We start from the raw sequence: 18,385 nt of genomic DNA, 5'->3' as shown, positions 1-18,385 counted from the left end.
TTTCCGAATGTTTTTTATTAAACAGCTTTCTTTTACGGCTAATCAATATCTAATGTGTTGCTAGGCTAGGATCTAAGTAAATGCAATAAAAACAAACATTCTATAACGAATATGGAATGTCCAATGTCAGACATCAATATGTTAGATATATATGTACGTGTAAGGAACATGCTATCTTCATTATCTCATTAATTAGTTATGTAAGACATCCTTTGTATATCTCAACGGAATGCATTGTACTGTCATTCCCGGAAGTACTTTACAGTGATTTTCAGTTCTTAAGAGAATTTGAAATGTATATTCGTTAATTTAATTCCTTCAGGCGGTAGAATCTCACGAAATCTTGAAAATGATTTGATGCAATATCCGCATATAATCTTTCATGTATATGCCACACTAAATCCATTTGTTATTTGTCGAACGGTAGCATAAGCCATGCTATTTGTACTAATTATAAACTTTTAATAAACCAGGTTCAACATTTCCTTCAAAAACTATAATATTTGTGTTATATTATTGTTCAACTGTATATGTTCAAAGAGAATGAACCGATCCCTTTAGAACCCAATGTGTTTCTAGCTTTTATCAACTTTCCGTATAGTTTTGTTTTTATATTGTTTATATCAGTTTGTCTTCAATAAAAAAATAACTATTTACGTATCTCTCGTCTGGTATTGACGGTATAGACAGACAATAATATTGTACCGACTTAATATTTTTTTATATAAATGAATATAAATAAGCTCAAAAAGAAAATAAATAAAAAAAAAAACAAAAAAAAAACACACACACACACACACACAAACACAAACACACACACACACACACACAAACACAAACACACACACACACACACACACACAAATACATACAAACAACAGCAACAGTATTATGCTTGGAAAGAGTAATCATGGGAACCAAGGTTATAGCGGTAATAAAAAGAATGTAATCCAGGGACAAAGACCAAATATGAAATACAGACATACAAACTGGGAGCAAGGGCAAGGTGCACCGGTAGGGTAAACGTTCGCTGCTTTTATAGAAACACCCGCCGAGTTGCTCATAAAAAGTCAAGTCCCGGCTAGACAAACGAGGAAAGGAAAACTATGACCCGTTGAATGTGCAGATGGATACACCAAAACGATCCACGAGTTCATGATGACGACCATAAAACTTCTGTAGTGATGACTTCAATCATGTAGCAACATAACCTTGTTCCAGAAGCCCATTTGTTGGAGTTCTAGCACGATACAAAAAGTCTGCGTAGTTTCACTCCATATGCAGGTACTGAAGGGATGTTGCCACAGATGAAAGGAAAGTTGACAATTCTGAATGAAAGGTCACCACGTTTGTCGTAAAGTAATACGTTTTTAATACCTTTAGTTTGTGTTTTTTTTCTGATTCTTTTATTCCTTTTTGTTTTGTTATTTCTGACTGCATTTTTTTGCTCTGGTTTGTTTCGATCATCTTAAAACTATCGCTTAATGTTATCGTTAATGACGGACCTCAAATCCTTCCTTATTGAAATGTTTAGCTACACTTTTGTAAACCTCGAATTAATAAACATGCTTTTCTATAGTTTTAATACTGTAATTTATAACATCAATTAACTTTTTTGATGCCGACCTATTATAACTCCCTTCCAATGATTATAGATGTTGCAAATCATTCTAATGGGAAAATGGATTAATGTTTTATTCATGTCCAATAAAAAGCTGTAAAACAATAACGGCATTGTATATATATTGAATGTAAGTAAGATTAAGAAACTACCCGGATGCTCGACTTGAGACATCCTATCTGTAAACGGTGGAACACTATATTTTATATCTGTAATGTGTACCTATTTCTGTATGATAAAAAAATTGTACTTCATCGTGGCCATGGATTAATTTTTATTGCATTTACAGTATATTGCGAAACATTTCTAAATATCACTGTGAGAAATCTGTAATCCCATCAGAACCAGATAATTTTATAGCAGTTTCAGTGTATTTTGAACCATTGTAAAGTAATCATCTATTTAAACCGAACCAATTTGTAGTCACATAACCGGTTCTTTTTCGACAGTTTTCACTCTGTATTCGGAAGGCAAAAAAGGTCAAGATAAATAATAAATATTTAGTATCTCGTGTGAATGCTTAAGTAATCTGTTGTGCCTCTATGTGTCTTCTCCGTTTTGTTTGCTCAATCACACTGTAACCCAAATCCGCGCTTGTGTGTCTACGCCAGTTTATGTAAATTAAAATATGTCAAGGGATAATAGAATTAAAAGCAAAAGTGTCAATATCTTAAGATTATAAACCTAAGCATGATTCAAATACAAAAATCAATAAAGCCCTGGAATGTCAAGTACAAATGCATATAATGTTGATCGAAAGTTAGAAAAGTTTATATATGCATTATTTATTTTGTTTAATCTTTGAAGGCTTTCCAGCACAGCTTAAAACATCATTTATTAATGCTAGTACTGGTACAGAAGCAATAACCAAGGCTGCCACCCATCCAATGGATTTTGATAAAATTCGGTTGTCCGGAGCTGATACCTTTGTGGCAAGGTATTTTTTCGTTTGTTTCGTATTGATAGAGATCGCGCCAGTCAGCTCCTTGATATTTTCACTCAATTCTTGTCTGAGCTGTTCCGATGTAAGATTTCTGTTGCATAAATAACTCCATCGATTTGAAAAATTGGAACAGTTGCATTCCGGGCTGTCTGTTTGTACTTTCTGGATGTTATCTGTTACCGCGGTTGACGTTGTTTGCTCCAAACATGCGTCTATAAAAATGTCGTCTCGAGCATCAATTGACATAGGGTTAGAACAACGAACAGACTCTCGCAGTTTGATGGCGTATGGATCTAAATGTAAAAGTAAAATATCTTAAAGTAAAACGATGAAGTAGGTTGATAATTTTTGGTTGATGTGAGTCTATTATTCAGAACACTGATTAGCAAATATTTCTGTATTTGTTTTAATGACAGTAAAGTGTCACGGCTATATACACACAACGGGAATGTTGGGGTTACACACTTTTACCTCTTTAATGGGCGGATAAATATAGAACCACACACGACATCCAGATTTTAACTTTCTACACACTTCAAGCGATAAAGATGTTAATACACTATTATAAAATATATAATGAGCAAAATTTTCAGTCAACAAATGACCTTCTTCAGTGCCTTAAATAAACTGAGTGATATATATATATAACGCCTCAGAATGTGACGACTGTATTCGCTACACTGCTCTATCGGATCAAATTGATACCAGGAAGGAAGATACGTAAACGTATAGAAAGGTCTAAAAATTCCCAACGATGTTAGAACTGTCCAATTTACGATGCAAATTTTTGGTCGTTCCCACAAAGTCCAGCGCCCTAGACCACTCGGCCAGCTAGGCTATATTTTGTTATATATTTATTTATATTTATATTTATATTTATATTATATTATATTATATATAGCCTAGCAGGCAGAGTATGTATTTATCTTATGCTTTACAAAAGTTTAATACAATTTGAAAGGCCGATGATGAAATCAATTTGGGGAAGCAATGTACATATCTGATTCAAATATAAGATAGTGAGGTGTTTATACAGAGAGACAAAACTGCTAGCATAAACAACTTACCAATCTTTATCCTCCATCGATCTTGATTATTAACGTTGCTAGATTCTATACCAATCCAATCGACATTTATACGGTTATCTAAAGCATAATGTTCTTTTCCATTTTGGAAAACAGTGTTTCCATATCCAAATGTTAGGTATTCCTCCCACGAAATCCAAAAAGATTGATAACTTGAACAGTTCAAAATAGTATCACCGAGGGAATCATGGAATGTAACTTTTTCCGAATTATCAATTTGTTTAAAAAGGGACGTACCGTATTGATCAATGATGAGTCCGTAGTATCTAACTATGTTTGAACTTGAATTGTGATTTCCCGTAAGAGTTACTCTTAAAGATCCGCACAACTTGACCGAAAATACTATTGAGGATTCATTAGTGTCAGTTAGCGGACAGGAGTTAATAATTGTTGTACTAGACAGCTGTTTCGGACAGATGTCTATTAAAGTAGTTTCTGTACTTCCTGAGAAAAGGCAAAATACAAAATAATTATTTGGATAATTTTATTAATTGTTCTCATATATTTTTGTATTTGTTTACTGTAAGACAACTAATATTCACTATTTATTCATTTTCACCAATTCCGCAAGCAAGGAATCCTCTCACAAGAACAAAAGAAAAACTGTAACTAAGTGACAATAAATAAGTAAGTCACGTTGTAGTGAAATGCATTTTTAAGTGAGTGCTAGACGTGAAATAAAGTAGAAGAAATTGGAATGAAATCCAATAAAACAAACATCCGCTAAAATAAATAAGTTAAATAGCACTCCAATGAAGAATCATGCAAAATGTGATTCATGGGTAAAAAGACTACATATTTTTTTGTTGATATTTTGTTTGAATTGTCGTAGTAAACAGAAATTAACATTCAGTTTTTCATATAACCCGTGTTCTTAGGAGATAAAAATTATATAGAATGCACTGTAAATTTCAAAATTAAGGGAGATAACTCTGTAAATGACACCCAAATACAATAGAATTCATTGGAATTTCCATGTTAATTATCTCCTAAGAGCAGGCAGATTTGAATGAATAATTGTACATTTCATAGTATAGACCCATAAAACAATTTAATCGCAAAAATAAAAATATGTAGCCTTTTTTGGGATGTATCACATTTTTCAGATTTTGCATGATTCTTACAAAGACAGTTACTTAAGAATAGTGTGTATTCTATTGTATATGTTTCAATATATATTTTATATATTTTTATTAAAACTACCATTGCCAAAAAAGCAGATGTATTGACATATTCACTCAATGAATATACTGTTTTAGCTTGTCAGACGCTATCTTTTAAATATTTAATCCAACTTTTGATTTTTCTTGATTTTTTTTTGTAGCATCCCTTTCATGCCTTTTTATTGTTGACTGTATTTTATATTATAAATATGAAAAGTAAGTGTAAAATTAGTTGTGACGTCACAATACTTTTATTTACTATGCCGTCATAACTTACGACTAATTTTACTCTTACGATTTTTTGTGAAAATTACCACAGGTCTTCCAGGAAATATTTAATTTAACAAACTAACAAAGTATTTGGCAAATGTTAATTTCTAACTTCATTATGTAAAATGAGAATGAAAGGAAATGCAGAAGTAATAACACGACAAAAAAATACTAACGTCAAAGTAAATATTTGCAACGTAGGGTAAATGTAATTCCTATAGCATACCTTTAAAATACCAAGTTAGCCATAGCGCAACGAATAAGGTTCTTGGAAACTCTTTTCTAAACTTCATATTCCATGTATGTGTTTCTCCAAATCGCAACAGTTACAAATCTTACAGTGTGCTTGGTGTGATCTGCGATGTTTTTACCTCCATAATCTGGTTAAATATGACCGAAATAACTTAAAAAAGTATCGAAAGAATAAACTTTGACGAATTTAACATCCGCAAGCAAAGAGTATCAAATGTAAACATATCCGGTATTACCATTCTTATTCTATGTTCTTCTTAAAAATCATTACTCCATCTTTCAGTTGCGCAATTAATCCTGTTTTTATGTGTCAACGGTAAATTTATTACGCTGTCTACTATTTTCTTGCTAATCCTGTTTTAATTGTCTATCCATGCGTCGCATTTCTCCAGGATATGGAAACGTAAAGAAATCTTGATAACTGTTTCAATAATAGGAAAAACAAGACAATATCTTATGTAACGGACAAAAGAACGCCAATTACCTGCAGGTTTACAGCAATGATCTTGATATGATTTACTTCTTCGGGTTTGCAACTCTCTATAAATACATGATCATTGAATAGATGATTTCCATAATTGAATTACGTTACAGACCAAAAACATTGATTTCACCAAAAAGCCAGCGAACAGTACTTGATATGATTACCTTTTTTATTACGTATTTAAAAAATTGAATTGAAATTCAGAGTTTCAAAAAGAAAGATTTTTTTAAGATATTATCCGAATACTGATAATATTTTCGACTACGACTAATGAAATGAGATAACAATATACATAAACTTTCAACAAACCGTTTTGGTAAAAAAAAAACTCTAAGGCTTGCAAAATAGAGGGTGATTATGCAGACGTTGAAACTTAATCTTAATTGTCTTTACTGCAAACTTTTTTATCTGATTGTTCCTGGATTTGGCTTCATTTAACGGCATTTCTGCTCTTCAGTGCTTCTTCGAATTACAAATTATTTATATATTTATTTATTTTAATTGTTTATCAATTTATTTAGATTTGTCTGTGTATTTGGTTCTAAATTCTGTTGTTTTAAGGTTACTTCTTAAAACACACGTAGAAAATACACAAATTTACAATAACATTTAAAGTGGAAACACACGTAGAACATACACTAATTCAAATAACATTTATAGTAGTATTTTGGTATTTCAGTTCGTTTATATCCGTTTAAATATGTAAATAACTTCGGTAAACCAAACAATGTTGTTTCCTTTTGACAACTTTCACTGTATTTTAAAGCTTAAATGAACTTGGTAAACTAATATGGATCGATTCTAGAACAGCTATTTTAATACCTTGCATGTCAATTTATTGTCTGGCACTACTTAACCAATACTCAATGCGTGTTCTTAGGTACAAAACAAGTAATAAAAAAAAGAGCGCTTCAACATTTCCTTGATAATACTTTCAGTTCGTTAAATAAATCGGCGACATGCAAGAATTGGGCTTAAAATATCAATCATACACTTTTACCAAAGCTACTGCTTTGCATTAGCCGATTAAAGATGTATTTATTTATTTTCAAGCTGGTAGTAGTATTCTCAATCGTATACTTCATGTTATTCAAAACTGATAAATTTGATTTAAGGAGGTAGACCTAGGGTCAGGGACATAACTCATGAAGTCAGTCATATGCTCTTGTTAAATTTCACCAAAGGCTATCAAGCTTTTATTTGACACAGAATGAAATCAGTCCAAGTTACTTTGATGATTACATTAGATTGATGTAAAATGGCGAATACAAACGTTTAAATGATTTGTAAGAGTTATGTCCCTTACCCTAGGTCTACCTCCTTATGTAGCTCTCTTTGTAAAACTCAGTCGGAAAGTGGGTCATGCATGTCAAAAAACCGGCCGATTTCGCTTTAATTTCTTATTCAGAATCGGTTACAGATCACATAACCAGTCATAATTTTTCATTTGGGTGTTGCTTTTGAGATAAAATTTATATAGATTGTACATGAAATTAGCTCTTTGCAAAAGTTATCGCTCTTGATTCGGTTTGATTTGGTTGATTTTAGCGGGAGATAATTGTGTGATTTTCTCAAAAGTACAGATCGGAATATGGAAAGAACAACTGTTACAAAAAATATAGCATAAGTAGATTGAAAGAGCATCGCTTGTTTGGTGGGGTTTGCTTCACTTTAAATCACTTTAATATTGGCAGTGTCTGAATTTTATATAATTTTACCATGCGACAAAATAGAACACACCGGTTTTGGAGTGATCGATGTAAATAAAACGTGCTTCTGTTTGTATATTTGACGATATGAAAATCAACAAAAACAAAAACAAAAATGAAAACCAAGACATAAAATCAGAATGACAATTGAGAGACATAGGAATAAAATAGATGACCAATAAGCGAAAACCAGAAATACAAAAGATCAACATCAACAATGTAGACAACTAAATAAAATTTGAATACACATATAAAGTTGAAGATAGGGACAAGACAGCAAAAAGGGAGCCTAATTACTTGCAATTTTGACTGCATTAAAACACTTTGGTGACATCCGGTGATCCCGTATCTCCAGCATGTTCTGCTCCGTCAATATAACCTGATAAGAAATAATGATAAACTCAAAGACTCCGTTAAAATGTTTCGCCATTTTCTTTTATCATATTCCCACTTGAAAAGTGTGCTTTCATTTTTATTGCATATGGATGGAATAACAATGTTAGTTTTGTTTAACAACCTCCTTTTAATGACACTTTCTAAATGTACGATTGCTTATATTGCAGTATTTGGAATGCAAATTTTGGCATGTGCTATTTTTTTTTCACTAAAATATGTAGCCCCATTTCATCTGAATAAACAGCTATGTGTTACATTTTCTCTCCTGATTATTCCTACGACCTAGTCATGTAGCTGTTGTAGACTTTGAACATTTATATATTACGATGTCATACACCTGCCACAATTCCTTTAATGTATGTTGTTATTTTAGATAATTATAAAATCATAAACGTTTTTTTTTATTACATAGTTCATTTTCAGTTATAGTATTGTGTATTTGAAAAGTTAACACTGTTATCGCCGTTGATTTTTATAACTGAAGGATTGCATGTTTATATCAGTTGGAATCTCCAAAAATGAGGTACTTGTATATATGCACGATTATACGGTATTATTCAGTATTGTGAGGATCTACAATTATCGTCATATCATTTAAATTGGTACATGTTGAAAATTATATTCTCCAGATCTACTGTTAGCCTAAATTGAAACAGGGTTCCATCCTACCCAAAGTGATGAATAATTAAAAGAGTAATCAAGGGGCAAAGACCAGACATGGAAAACAGACATACACAACAAAGAACATTAAATAATTCAAATAATACATACAAGGTAAAAAAAGCGAAAGAGCAACTCGGACTCCACGAAAAACTGGGAGCATGGACCAGGTGCAGTGGTAGGGTAAGCATCCTATTTTTCTAGAAATACCCACCGAGTTGCTTATAAAAGTCAAGTTCGGGGTAGTCGAAAGAGGAAAGAAAAACTATGACACGTTGATCAAATCAGTTTTTATGGCGTAGATGGATACACCGTACCGATCCACGATTTCATGACGTATCCTTCTACTACACGAGAAAGGACTTGTTCACCGCGTCATAGTTTTCTGTTTCCTTTTTCGTTTAAAGAGGACTTGATTTTTTATACGCAATTCGGCGCGTGTATCTGGAAAAACAGAGGACGCTTAACCTACCGGTGCACCTAGTCCATGCTCCAAAATTTTAGTGGAGTCCGAGTGGCTAGTTAACTTTTGGTTTTTGTTTGTTTTTGGTTTGTTTGTTTGTTTTTTTTTTGGACGTGTCATTTTGGTTATTTCACGTTCTTAGTTGTATGTGTCTATTTTCCATATCAAGGCTTTAGCTTTAGTATATTCCATTTTGATTTCCTTCTTGAAAATTGGTCCCCTTGATTATTTTGTCATATTACTACATAAAAATATATGCCTTACTTTGCTTATTTAATTTTCGAAACAGCAGAAAATCGAGAGAAAAATACAAGACACCACACTTTTGCAAGTGTGCCAAGAAAGGTAACTGGATTCAGTTATGGATATTCCAATATAGCTAAATATTCCACATGAACCAGATTAAAAAGTAGCACTGGACAAATACTCAATTCTTACCGATACTTTGATGCCGTGTGGGAATATCAGTTACATTAACAACCTATAGTGTAGTGTATAATATAAAACCTTGTAAAACCTTTCGAACTTCTGAAAAGAATATGGAAAAAGTAATATACAAACAAGAACATTGCTGGAACTGATACAAGTGCCAGATTCAAAGATTTCTTTTATTTGGTTTTTCAGAAAACAATTATGTATTACCATTGGGTTTTGCGATTAGAGTAAAAATTAATCTCAATTCGTAACCCTATATTTGAAGTTGAGTGTCCTTAACGTATTACAGAAGAAATGAGTGGCCACTGGTATCCATTTTAAAGACTATGTCAAATCTATAATAACAAAAGTTAGTAAAAAATAGACATGTATAGAATCAATAAGTATGTTTCTTTTGCGGTTTGTCTTCAAAATGATGCAGAGTTTTGTGATCTTCATTTACTGATTTTGCTGTGTTATTGCATTTAATGGATATATTGTTTTCTTATCGTGGTTAAAGAGTAATCAAGGGAACCAAGGTTATAGCGGTAATCAAAAGAGTGTAATCCAGGAACAAAGACCAGACATGGAAAATAGACATTCACAACAAAGAACATAAAGTAACTAAAATCATACATACAAAGTAACAAAAGTAAATGAGCAACTTGGACTCCACTAAAACTGGGAGCATGGACCAGGTGCACCAGTAGAGTAAGCGTCCTCTGCTTTTCTAGAAACACCCGCCGAGTTGCTCATAAAAAAAGTCAAATCCGGAGTAGACAAACGAAGAAAGGAAAACTATGACCCGTTGAATAAATTTGTTTTCATGGTGCTGATGGATACACCACGAGTTCATTAAAATGATACTTAAATCAGATTAACATGAACCAGGTAATACTTGCTGGATATTTGATCTAAACTTTTTGTATTTGTATTGCTACAATATCAAATGACTGCAACATACAAGTTGATACGTTTGAGCATTATTAAGGGAGATCAATTAAAAACTGTATGTTTGATTCTTTATCGTATCAATTTATTTTCATTTTTCTTCTCAAATCTCCTCAGAAAAACAGCCTATTTCGATAATTTTAAAGTCAAATATAAAGTCCAACATTTTCAATTTTATACCAACATGTAAAATCGTGAAATGGGGCATAAACGTATAGAAGTATGCATTACTTTTTGGGTTATTATGCCGTGTTATTCGATTTTGTTTGTTCCCTTCTCAGAGAGATTGTTCTTCATGTTTAGAGTCTTCATTATTAAGAGCTAAATCTTCTGATTGTTCTTGTGATAAGATGTTTTCTTCGTCCGCGCGGTTTTTATGTGCTTCATAAATTACTTTCTTCATTTAACTTTGTTGTCATCTCAATTTCAAACTCCTTTATAATCGAATTCATCTCAGCATGTTTAAAGTTCTTTTTAATTTTTTTTTGTTAATTACTCCATTTTATTCATGCCACAGATTGTATAACAGTTTACATCCCAATGTCTAAGATTTATTTCATTCCTAACTTGAAATGGATGTTCTTGATATTGACTTTTTTTGTCTTTTTTTGTCTAAACATAATTCTAAAATGAAGTGCTTCAAAGGTCGTTCGACCACAGTCATTGTTTACATGTGATAAACACATGATCAATATTTAGTAAAACACATACCTGCGTCATTTCGTAAATGTGAAGAAACTAGTCTTGTTATTATCGAAATAAATCACGCTGTCGCTCAAGGTAAAACACTGCGACATATATGGCCAGCCAGTGGTATAACCACGAAAAAAGTGAGTTTCCGTGATTTATTTTTTATATAAAAGGTTAATAGGATCAAGGACTCACCAATAAAAAACATACCAAAATACATAAACAAATTATGGTTGCAATAATAACAAATGTAAAAAAAATTGAAAGAAAAAAAATACTACGAAAAATGTTCTCGTTTCTTATAAAACAAGATACGTAAAAGAAGCTATAAACAGATCTAGGACTACACAAACGCATGAGTCATATTTTGCATTCTAAATTACAACGATTCGCGCTTTTTCTAGCAATTCAACAAAAAATATACCAGTTTTGCATAACAAATTTTGTTTTACTGGGTAATTTGTAAAGAGCAATTATCATTTTGTGTTTTTAAACCGAATATTCGTAAGAATTTCATTTCTTCAATCCGTCAAATATAAGGTCCATTGATGGATGTAGATAAAATTTCAGAATTAAATTTAAAATTTGAATCTAATGCATATATTTATTTATTAATGTTTTGGTTTCAATTCGATGTGATTTTCAAAATCGTTAATCTTTAAAACTTTCTTTCAGATTTCTGAATAATTGTTGACTTTTAAACTTGTTTAATCAAGATGTGGTTCATAGGTCGTTATTTAATTTCTTAAATCAAAGATTGATAAAAAAAATTAATTAATGTGAATACAGCAAAGAACAAATTAGGTGTTTCATACTTTTAAAAGCATTTATGTGGGTATTATTTTTAATGCCACGAAAATAGTTATAACTTAAACATAGCTAACGCAAACGACATTTACAGTACAGTACAGTACAGTACAGAACAGTACCGTGTAGTACAGTACAGTATCAACAATTTAGTAAATTTCCATGTGAAGTATTGATATTTTGTGACTTGGGTGCACAGATTTTTATTGTTATGAATAAAGCTTTTTATATAGTAATCCAAGCTGGTATCAAACCGAAACTTCTCAAGTGCAATATAAAAGGTCTTGTTTACTCGATTATTAAAGATTTGTAAAGAGAGAAGAAATTTGTGTGTGACGACTTGAAATGACTTGACCCCCCGCTAAATTTAGATATGACAAAGACGTACGACAGGGTGACGTATTAAGTCCTATTATTTTCAATATATTTACTGTTTCAGCGTTTTATCATTTTAGCTACAAATTACTGTCTCACCTAAAGGCACATACGCAACCATCTTGTGTTTATAGAAAATAAAAAAAAAAAAAAAAAAAAAAAAAAAAAAAAAACACATTGTGATTGTTGCAAATGCTTTTTCTATGGGTATTAGTGACTCAGGGTGTTCTATTTAGACACAAAATGTCAAAAATACATTGTTAACAATATTTATTGAAATTTTGTGTATTTTTCATCTATCCAAATTTTCACAAATTTGCATTTTTGGGACCAATAAGATTGAAAAGTCACATGGACGCTGTTTGTAATTGGTCAGAGTTCGGGAGAAATGGCTCAAGTCCTTTAATCATAGATAGTAAAGAGGAACTATATGAAGAAATCAATGGTGTATATGTTTGTTAATATGAATGCATTTTAGAAATAAAAGTGCATGAACATATCATTTAAATCATGATTATTATTCTTAATGCTTATAAAGGTTATTTTGTGTGCATCACGTAATTGGGGTTATTCTTCATAGACCGAAAAAGTCATTACTATAATAGATATTATAAATTATTAACACTGATATAAAAGGTAATGAAAGGAACCAAGATCCTAGCAGAAATTAAAAGAATGTAACACAGGAAGAAAGACAAGGAAGGGAAAACAGACACACACAACAAAGAATATATAATAACAAAATTAATACGTACAAAGTAACACAAAACTAAACCTTGGAGCACGGAACTTGTAGCACTGGTATGGTCAGCGTCCTCTGCTTTTCTAGAAACACCTACCGAATTACTCATAAAAATTCAAATTCGGGATGGAGGAAAAAAATGATAAAATATTAAATAAATCGGTTCTACTTATTCAGAAGTATACACTGTAACGATCCATGATTCGTGATGACGACCAGAAAACTTATGTACTGATGACTTTAATCTTGTCCGAGTTGCTCATTTCTTTTGTTACTTTATATGTATTATTTTAGTTACTTAATGTTCTTCGTTGTGTATTTCTGTTATCCATGTTTGATCTTTGCCCCCGGATTACTTTCTTTTGATTTCCAATAGAACCTTGGTTCCCTTGATTACTCCACTGGGTCGATAACTCTGCTGGTGGATTTGTCCCCGAGAGTACCATCAGATCATATATGCAATTTAAACGGTGTAAAGAGGAATGAAAGAAAAACTGGCTCGGACCTTGCCCAGTTTGACTACAACGATGACGAACCACATTGTACTATTTCAAAATGTGGCATTAAAAATTGCAAAACATGTGACATTCTAATAACGGACTGTTTCTTCAATGATATTCTATACAGACTTGGATATTGATTTCCACAGACTCTTTAAACCAATTTGTGTAAACAATCAAGAAGAAAAAAGATCATTTCTTCCAATACCGTTTGTTAACAAAGGTAAAGATACAATTAATTTGGCTCACATTCTCCTTCACAAAAACGTAACTTACAAAATTCCCCCTATTTTAAGGACAAATCAATAGGACTTCAAGCTTAACCACCTGATGTTCTAAAGATCCCAAATACCGAAAACCACTCTCCATTTATGGGAATTATGACTATAAAGTTCTTATGGCTACAGTGGAAAACTACGCAAGAATATGGATCACACGAGAACATGGAGACATTGATTCTGTGTGAGAGTGGATAAAGAGCGTGAGGTCTTTAAATTTGAAACGAATGAAAGTTTTAAGTAGATCAAGGAGTGTCAATGCTACATCAAAGCCCCCGATGCAGCAAAAATATTGTCTACTATACATGCAAGATATGTTATCGTTTCAGCAGACAAAGCCCAAAACAACATTGTTTTGGATCTGCAAAATGTACCATCAAACCTCTTTCAAAACTTTTAACTTCTAACCTCACAGCCGTCATAGATAGTCTTCAGTCTTATCACCATTCTTGTTACTCCCGTAGTGGTACCAATTCAATGTGGATCCTGAAAAATTCGAAAGATATTTTGGAGACCCTCAATACAAGATACCTATCAGAATATAATAGCATTAAAATCTATGATTTTTACCACATTATATACTTCTATTCCTCATACTCAGTTAAAATACCAACTCAAAAAATATAGTACATATTGTTTTTCTAAAAAAAGTGGTACATCTATATATTGTTATATAGTTCATGGTAGAGACCCCTCATACTTTGTAAAATAATATTCATAGTCATCTTCCAAAGATACAGAAGATGTTTTAGAAATGCTGAAATTTTTATCAAAAACATATTTGTCCAGTTTTGTGGACGAGTGTTTTAGCAACCGGTTGGCATGAAATGAGAACAATTTGTGCTCCTCTAATAGCTTATGTTTTCATTCACTTCTATGGGGTTGACTTTAGAGCTGATCTGGCCTAAAAGAAGGAACATCGTTTAGCTAGACCCTTTAATCTTAGTTTTCGCTATATAGATGTCGTATTATCGTTACATAATTCTAGTTTCGGGGATTTGATACATCGCATCTTCCCCAAAGAACTATGGAGAAGGATTCTACAGATATTGTTAAATCAGCCTCATATCTTGACTGGGCGATCAATGGTAAAGAAAATATATTGACCATACTATACGACAAACGGGATGAATTTTCATCCGTATAGTCAACTTTCCCTTCATCTATGGCAACATTTTTTTCAGCCCCTGCGTATGGAGTTTTCATATCACAACTAATTGCAGTAACGACGCAGACTTTTTGTATCGAGCCTGATTTGAAACAATTAGGCTTATTGAACAGTGTTATGTTGCTACAAGATAAAAGTCATCATTACAGAAGTTTTATGGTCGTCATCATGAACTCATTAAGGTTTGACCTATCTGCACCATGAAAACTGTTTTGTACAACGCATCATAGTTATCCTTTCTTCTTTCGTTCAACAAACTTTACGACAAACGCGCTAGGACTCTTACAGTTAGGCCTCTGAAACAGAGCTAAAAGATTGAGGTCGACGTCATGAACTCGTGGTTCGTTATGGTGTATACATCTGCACTATGAAAACTGATTTGTTCGTCGTGTAAAAGTTTTACTTTCCTCTTTTGTCTACCTCGAACTTGACTTTTTATGAGCAAATTGGCGGGTTTTCTAGAAAAGAAGAGGACGCTTACCCTACCGGTGCACCTGGTCCATGATCAAAGTTTTTAGTGGAGTCCGAGTTGCACATTTACTTTTGTTACTTTGTATGTATTACTTTAGTTACTTAATGTTCTTTGTTATGTACTTCTGCTTTCCATGTTTTTATTTGTCCCTGGATTACTTTCTTTTGATTTCCGCTAGTACCTTGGTTTCCTTGATTACTCTTGTTACAGCATATCCCTGTTCCAGAAGCCTAATGGTAAGAGCAGCATATCCCCGTTCCAGAAGACTAATAGAAAGAGGTTAAGCGCGGTACAAAATGTCTGCGTACTTACGGCCAACTCTTGCATATCGAATGAGTTGTATTATGAAAATTCCATACGCAGGTGCTAAAGGAATTTTTGCCACAGAGGAATAGAATTATGACAATACGGAATTTCATGGCGTTTATTGTGGAGTTTGGTAAATATTTTTTTGTAACTCTAAAATAAGATAATTACCGTAATTATTTGATCACTCAAAGTTTGTTCGGTGTTAAATGTTGTTGCAATATTTTTATCTTAATTCAAAACGTGTTTTGGGGCAAATAAATGATATCATTATAATTAATAGATAAAACACACGGTTATGGGAAAGACATTTTATAGGATCATTAGTTAATAAAATAATGAGTAGTGGACACTGATGAAATTACTATATTAAAAAGAAATATGTTACGTTTGGGTTGGTTTTGTAACTGTTTATTCATAAATCTTACTCATTGATCATGGATACATTTATGACACTGACACCCAATGAATAGATATCAAATAGAACATAACAACATAAAAATTGGTTTCAAATATTACGAAAATGAGATACGAAGCATATATAAGAAAGTTGGTGTTTTGGATAAACTAAAACAACTAATGAAATTAAAAGAAAACAACGAATAAAAAGTAATATTAGAAAAAGAATCACTTAATACATCTAATTCTAGATGATTTTAAACACGATATTCTTCCAAATTTCAATGAAATTTTCAAAATGATTTATACATCTGTCAATTACTCATTATACTTTAATACACTATAATACTTCACTGCATGTACGGTCTAGCTATATGGCACGTTTTAAGTGAAAAGAAATTTATGATTAATAAAATAATATTTCGCCAACACACACAGCTTATTAAACATTCGAATAAAATATCCCTGTTATAAAAACCAATTCATCAGCGACACCGTCCCGATGTCCGAAGTTGAAAAGGCCAAGAGTAATCAAGGGAACCAAGGTTATAGCGGTAATCAAAAGAATGCAATCCAGGGACAAAGACCAGACATGGAAAACATACACACACAACATAGAACATAAATTAACTAAAATCATACATACAAAATAACAAAAGCAAATGAGCAACTCGGACTCCACAATAATTGGGAGCATGGACCAAGTGCCAAGAGTAGTGCCTCGCTCAGTCCCAAACAAAATAATTCAAACAAGAGATAAATACATATACAAAACAAGAGTACACTACCATCGTGTAATAAATCCATGCTATACTAGGGTGCTTTTTGACCTGTGCAGGTCCGGGTGTCAAAAACATAGGCCTGCAGCAGCGCTAAACTTGTCGTAAAAGGCGACTAAATAGTGCTCAGAACCTACCTTAGGCGGGGGCTAGGGCACTCTGCCCACAGAGCAACTGGGTTGTGTGGCCGAGGTTGTGGAATGGGTTTCCCCTGGTATGTTACATGCTGAAGTTGTCAGGCTATAGTACGGAAAACCTGACCGCAAACCACAGGTTCGCACCGTGTTGGGAAAGATGCCACGTTCCTTGCACGTTAAAAACCTTACTGTGTTCAAGTTCATTTTATCATCCACTAACTATTCATCGCCTGAATATAGCTGAAATATTGCTGCTCGGGCGTTAAACCCCACAAAAAAAAACAAAGTATCCTTTTTATTTAACTCTTTCCTACCATCAAAGTCTGATACATATAATTATAAAAAATACTCTCTACATTTTAAGAATAATGGCTTACAATTAAATAAAACGGGAGTCTTCTGTATGTACAAGATTCTCAGTGAAAATAGCCAGTTAACACTTTGAAATCTGACTAAGAAAACAGCAATACCAATCTAACCATATAAGTAGTGTGTTATTCGTTTAATAAATGATGGTAAATGTTCGAACATTCACTAATGTATTCGCTTTTCTAGATTTTACGTGTCTATATCAACTACTTATATTCAGACTAAATAACCTTATTAAGACACCCTGTTGTGTGGTACGTTCGTGCACTGGGCTCTGTAACTGTAACACTGTCTACATGAAACCTCCATTAGAAATACATAGTTTATTTGACCAAGTACAAAGCCTTTGCTATGAAACAATGGTACATATCGCATAACGCTTAATAACTTCAAAATTAACCGGTATGACAATGCAACTGGAAGTGACTAACTAATACCCTAAACGTTTGTTCACTGCGCCATAATTTTAGCTCGACAGAAAACCAGAAATATAAATAATTTCATGATAAATTAGCGTATAAAGAAGCCGAAAGGTCCGAATAAATCTAAACCAAAGTATTCTCTCGGAATGTTACGTAGATAAGTTAAGAGCAAAGAACGTGCAGACTGTAACAGTTTTACAGCATAGAGACGGTGTGCTTCACACCTGAATGGCTATCTATAGAAGAAGCGATAAACCGCGCCGATGAACTCCCTTAAATACTAAATACCTACTGAATTGACCAATCATTGCGACGATTGTTACTCATGTGTTATTAACTCAATCTCGTTTTCAAACACATTAAGCATATGTAACATACAGAGACGCAACAGTTAACGGTAAAACACCGAGCTCAGCTCACTACTATTTATATCCATAACGAAATCATATGATAATCACGTGATTATAGCAAAACCATGTGTAAATTTAAGAAGATTAAAGTCACTTCCATTACATATAGATATAATACAA

At 32.7% G+C, this 18,385-nt stretch overlaps 1 protein-coding gene across 1 annotated transcript; it reads right to left on the bottom strand.

Annotated features, from left to right (window-relative positions):
• Nucleotides 1–1,883: 1,883 nt before the first annotated feature.
• LOC148599562 (uncharacterized) lies at nucleotides 1,884–7,957 on the bottom strand. The gene is made up of 3 exons (XM_088557342.1): nucleotides 7,825–7,957; nucleotides 3,632–4,093; nucleotides 1,884–2,857 (listed from the first exon to the last, which is right to left on the bottom strand). The coding sequence occupies exons 1-3, from the start codon at nucleotides 7,955–7,957 to the stop codon at nucleotides 2,403–2,405; spliced, it is 1,050 nt and encodes a 349-aa protein (XP_088413468.1). The 3' UTR covers nucleotides 1,884–2,402.
• Between the last annotated feature and the right edge of the window lie 10,428 nt (nucleotides 7,958–18,385).

The sequence above is a fragment of the Perna viridis genome, chromosome 13 (assembly GCF_037379345.1).
Source record: "Perna viridis isolate PV_CMFRI_1.1 ecotype Kerala chromosome 13, ASM3737934v1, whole genome shotgun sequence".
In the NCBI taxonomy this organism is placed as follows: Eukaryota; Metazoa; Mollusca; class Bivalvia; order Mytilida; family Mytilidae; genus Perna; species Perna viridis.
This window is presented reverse-complemented; position numbering and strand designations above follow the sequence as displayed.